The 5,723-nt window shown below is 43.6% G+C and overlaps 1 protein-coding gene across 1 annotated transcript; it reads left to right on the forward strand.

The window, feature by feature from the left end:
• Positions 1-209: 209 nt before the first annotated feature.
• Positions 210-2,826, forward strand: LOC130971285 (L-type lectin-domain containing receptor kinase S.1). Its single transcript, XM_057897098.1, has 2 exons — positions 210-1,744; positions 1,840-2,826. The coding sequence occupies exons 1-2, from the start codon at positions 329-331 to the stop codon at positions 2,410-2,412; spliced, it is 1,989 nt and encodes a 662-aa protein (XP_057753081.1). The 5' UTR covers positions 210-328; the 3' UTR covers positions 2,413-2,826.
• Positions 2,827-5,723: the final 2,897 nt, after the last annotated feature.

A 5,723-nucleotide genomic window follows, 5' to 3' on the forward strand; every position in this document is an offset into this window, starting at 1 on the left:
TGAAAGGAGGGACCGATTCATTCACACCATAGCAATGAAAAACTCATCTCTTCTCCCATCATTGTGAGATGCACTCAGCTCTCTCCCACACAAAAAATAATAAGCGATCCGGCGCTGGGTTAGTTCAAGGTCCAAAAAGTAACACACTCAAACAAGATTATCTGATGATGGATCAGCAACTGTTGGCACTTTCCAGGTTACTAGTCACTGAATATTCAAAGGTCAACCCAATAAAACCCCTCACATTTCTCATACCAACAACTAAACATCAACTCAACTCCAATTTTAGTCATTTCCCCATAATTGGCAAACTTCCCGGCAACCCACCATGGACACCCTCCAATTTTTCCTCTTCATATTCCAGCTTTTACTCTGCCTCAACCCAATCTCCGCGGTGGACTTCCTCTTCAACTCCTTCACCGGCGCCACCAACACCACCAACGTGACCCTCATCGCCGACGCGCTCGTAGACTCCTCCGTCGTCCGCATGACCAACGACTCCAACCAATACTCCTTCGGCAGAGCCTTCTACCCTAAAAAAGTCACCATCAAGAAACCCTTCCCTTCTTCTTCTTCTTCAAGCAACTTCTCTTCCTTCTCAGCCTCCTTCGTCTTCTCCATCTTGCCGCAGATCCCGACGAGTCCCGGCTTTGGCCTCGCTTTCGTTCTCTGCAACACAACCTCCCCTCCCGGCGCACTCGCCAGCCAGTACTTCGGTCTCTTCACCAACGCCACCTCCCCTCCCCTGTTCCCGCTCCTCGCCGTCGAGTTTGACACAGGCCAGAACCCTGAGTTCGGCGACCCCGACGACAACCACCTCGGCATCGACCTCAACAACATCGTCTCCAAGAAAACTCAGTCCGCAGGGTACTACAACTCCACCGGAGGATTCGTCCCCCTCCGAATGCGAACGGGACAGAACGTTCACGCTTGGATCGATTTCGACGGCGAGACTATGCAGATCAACGTCACCGTCGCTCCGGCGGGGCTTCCCCGCCCGAAGAAGCCAACTCTCTCGTACACAGACCCGGAAATGGCGAACTACTTGTCTTCTGATATGTTCGTTGGGTTCTCTGCTTCGAAAACCAATTGGATCGAGGAACAGAGAGTACTCGCATGGAGTTTCAGCACTTTAGGTTCCGCAAGAGACATAAACACAACTAATTTACCAGTTTTCCAGCCTACAACCTCCTCTTCCTCTCTCTCCGGCGGCGCAATCGCCGGAATCGTTCTTGGCTGCGTCGCTTTCGTGGCAATCTTTGTCTCAATCTGTTACCTGTGGTGGCGAAAGAAGATGAAGGAGGAAGAAGAAGAGATCGAGGATTGGGAACTGGAGTACTGGCCCCACAGATTCTCCTACGACGAACTCAGAACCGCAACGGGAGAATTCAGGAGGGAGAACCTTCTAGGCTCCGGCGGGTTCGGAAGAGTATACAGAGGAATGCTTCAGAACAAAACAGAGGTTGCCGTGAAATGCGTCAACCACGACTCAAAGCAAGGCGTGAGGGAATTCATGGCGGAAATTTCAAGCATGGGGAGGCTGCAGCACAAGAACTTGGTCCAAATGAGAGGGTGGTGCAGAAAAGGAAACGAGCTTATGCTGGTTTATGACTTCATGCCCAACGGGAGCCTCAACAAGTGGGTGTTTGACAACCCGCCGAAGCTTCTAGAATGGGGGAGGAGGCGAAGGGTGCTCGTCGACGTGGCGGAGGGGCTCAACTACCTTCACCACGGGTGGGACCAGGTTGTTATCTATGCCTACCAACTGTTTGATAATAAGCATCGTACAGTATTATTACTATTTTAATACTCATTCATGTTCTAATCTGTGCAAGGTAGGTTGTTATTCACAGGGATATTAAGTCTAGTAATATCTTGCTAGACTCTGACATGAGGGGGAGGCTTGGGGACTTTGGTTTGGCGAAGCTATACCAGCAGGGGGAGGTTCCCAACACCACGCGTGTCGTTGGCACATTGGGGTACCTCGCGCCAGAGTTGGCTACTGTGGCGGTGCCAACTTCGGCGAGTGATGTTTATAGTTTTGGAGTGGTGCTTTTGGAGGTGGCATGTGGGAGGAGGCCGATTGAGACGTCGGCGGCGGAAGAGGAGGTGGTGCTAATTGACTGGGTGAAGGAGCTGTACGCCAGTGGGAGGATGTGTGAGGCTGCGGACCCGAGGATTGAAGGGGAGTATGAGGTTGGGGACATGGAGATGGTGCTCAAGCTTGGGTTGGCTTGTTGCCACCCTGAGCCTCAGAGGCGGCCAACGATGAAGGAGGTGGTTGCAGTGCTTGTGGGGGACAATGTTGCGGAGGAGCCGGGGAAAGTGTTGTCTGATTTGGTGCGTGGCGACGGTGGTGGTCTGGAGAAAGAGGAGGAGACCACGGCTTTACAGGGAAACCTTCCGGATTGACTGCATATAATTGGACTCCTTTTTTCTTGTCAGTTAATTTGGATTTTTATTTTGGTGTTGAAATTTTATAGCGTGGTTTGGTGGTCAAGGATTACATTAAATTAACATTGTATTTAATTTGTTTCCAATTGTTTATTCGTTGAATTTCAGATCCAACGGATAATTTATTGGTTGTTACTTTAGGTACAAGTCCTTTGTAATAGATGCTGAGTAAAGCAAAATTGCTTACTCCGTTCCAAAACGATGTCACAAATGTAAAGCAAAATTGCTTCCTTCGGGCTCTTTTTGAGGCCGCGTTTGATTTTTTCTAGTTTCGAGGTTTTGTCGTCTGAGTTCTTTATGAGGAGGTAGAGGTGGTATTTGGAAGAGACTTCAATGTTTAAGTTAATAAGAATTTAAAGCAGATTTTTAGTAGATTAGATCTTGAATATATTGAGAATGTCAATGTATTTATAGTAGAATAGATAATCACCTTTTAATGTAGTTCCCTTTTTTATGGTGGATAACTGTTTCTTGGGCGCGGATTCGGTGTGCCAAAATTCTTTGACATACCAGTGCACATAACACTTATGTTTGACTGACTGGTGCGCCATTTGATGTTGGCCGTCGGATCTCTCTGCTTTTTCAATCCAATGGTAGTGATTACTCTTTTTCTCTCCTCCTATGATTGGTTAGTGGGCATCATGTGTCAGAGGGATTAGTTTGCAAAATTTACTTTGTAGCTGGTTATTTTTGTTGCATTCAAAAATTATTTGAGTTTATGTAGAATTAGTTTATCATGTTTTAAGAACTAAATTAATGGCAGTTAGTGATTCTGTTTAACGCTAAATCAGACATGATGGAGGTGGGCTGGGAGGGAAGGAAAAGCGCCGTGGACGTCGTTTGACGCATACAAGATAAGCTGTGGTGTCTATGTATCCGTCACTGTCCCGTCAATGGAGTTGCTGGAATCTTTCTCCCGCGGAATCACACTGCAAAGCTTCCTGCTCTCCGAAGTGTGGCCTCTGTCGCGACTCGTTGGTTCAGAGGATGAAGATCTGCATGGTGTCCTCGCCGGAGCTGCATAGTATTCCGGCTAGATGTATGGCTTTGTCGGAGACGACCAACAAGGAAGGATCGAAGCGGCGCGGGGATGGTGGGTGAGAGGATAACGAAGGAGAGGCCGATGGTGTTACGGGTCGGGCGGGTTAGGTTAGAACACAGTTGGTTGAACTTGGGTCAATCTTGATGGGCCTCTGGAATATATTTTTTTTGTCTTGAGATGCACATTTTTTCTGAAACCAATGCTGGGCTAAAGTGTTGGGCTATTAAAAATGTTGTTAAAACTAGATAAATGGTTTAGTATGGTCCTTTTCACTGCACGAAAAAAAATCCTCACATGGCTGCACAAGGAAGAGGAACACCAAGATAGTTATTGCATGTATAATAAGTTGTTGAACCGTTTAATAGCAATATTAATTTTCTGTATGATATAATAATTAAAATACTATGCAAAACAAACTTAGCGGGTTAATGTAAGGTTTTGCCAGATGTTCACTAAAAAAATGATGCTGGTGCATAAAATTTTAGAAACGTTGATGCACATATTTTCCAGTTGAACACGGGTTGTATTCGTACAATATAGTTGGTTGAGGTTCAATACCTGTTCTTTAATGAGCAATGAAGTTTTTTAAGGAGATTTTATTATTTGATTTCACTAATTGGTTTATTATAGCCTCACACTGAGGTACGTACTTTGAAACTTGTTTAAATCAGTCCCTTCGTATTCTTTGTTGATTCAAGCATTTTAGTTGGAAACATGTTTATCCTTTATAAAGGAACAAAATTTGGCATAACATTACGATACGGTAAATGAAAATAATTCTGAATGTTTATTCCGGTAGTGTAAAACCAATTTGCAAGGATAACTCGATAAACAGGTCTTTGATAACACACCCGTAAATAGTTGCCGTAATGTTCCAGGATCATGATTTGGAAACGTTAAATACTAACGGCGCAAGATAATTCTCTAATTTTGTTTAAATCGTCAAACGACTTGTTTTATTTGGCGAATTTATAGGCAGAGGGGCTGAGTTATGAGTAACTCCAAACAATTCACGATAAGCAGAGAACGAACCGATGAAAGTAGATATAATAATCGCTACCGAGTTTTAATTAGCATTTCAGAAGATCAAAGGGGCGACCAAACAAACAAACCAAATAGATCATTCAGGGCTTCAGGCCTCGACAGAAACCAACACAACATAAAGATATCACACATGTGCACCATGTCAAATACCTCCGTCACTTTCTTCACCCTGCTCCGGTCGAACGTCTGCCTGACGGAACAAAGATTTCTGCTTGACCTCCAAAACATCGACGACACTGTTTGCCAGGTGACACCACTTTGAGCTTTTGACGTTAAGATTTTTGCTAGTAAAGAATTTATAAAAATATTCGCGTTGCAGATATAGCTTCTAAACTAACAGAAATCCCTTCGTACAAAAGTTTTGGTTGTCACAAGTAACAAACCCCTAAATAAATTGATAATCGAAGTATTTAAACCACAGGTCGTCTTCTCAAAGAATTGCAGGGAGGTATGTTCTTATTATTGGTTATGAGTTTGTAAATTGGGGGGTTTTAAGAATGAGGAATGAATATGGCAAATAATTCAAATGGCAATTAAAATAAATAAATACTGTAAAGCAAACCCTTTGGCAAGGTACAAGAAATGGGAAGTCCAGACTTAGTTATTCTTATCAATAATAATGAAAGTTGAATCTTAATTCCACTTAGTTAACCTTTGCTAAAGCAAAGGGAAGTCAAGGGACTAATTAGTTTGACCTTCGAATCCTATTTATTTCCTAAGAAAAGGTTGGGATTATTGAAGTTCAGTTCAATTAGCAAAGATAGCAGTTATCAATTATGTTGAGCTAAGATAACTCCTGAGTTACTGTCAAGAAATCCCTGAGATACCTCAAGGGATGTATTTTCCTCCACACAACTATTGGGAACAACTCAACACTTCTCTAGGAGATTTGAGTTCCAATATGGAGCAACTAAGGATGGAGCACCAAGAGCATTCCATCATCCTCCATTAAATTAGAGAAGACCAAAGAGCAATGAAGGAAGAACAACAAAGGCAAGGAAGAGACATTGAGGAGCTCAAGCACTCCATAGGATCTTCAAGAAGGAGAATTAGCCGCCATCACTAAGGTGGACCCATTCTTTAATTTCCTTGTTATTTGTTTTTCTATTTTTCAATTTTTTATGCTTTATGTTTGTCTATGTTTGTGTCTTTATTACATGATCATTAGTGTCTAGTGTCAATG

The sequence above is a fragment of the Arachis stenosperma genome, chromosome 1 (assembly GCF_014773155.1).
Source record: "Arachis stenosperma cultivar V10309 chromosome 1, arast.V10309.gnm1.PFL2, whole genome shotgun sequence".
Taxonomy (NCBI): Eukaryota; Viridiplantae; Streptophyta; class Magnoliopsida; order Fabales; family Fabaceae; genus Arachis; species Arachis stenosperma.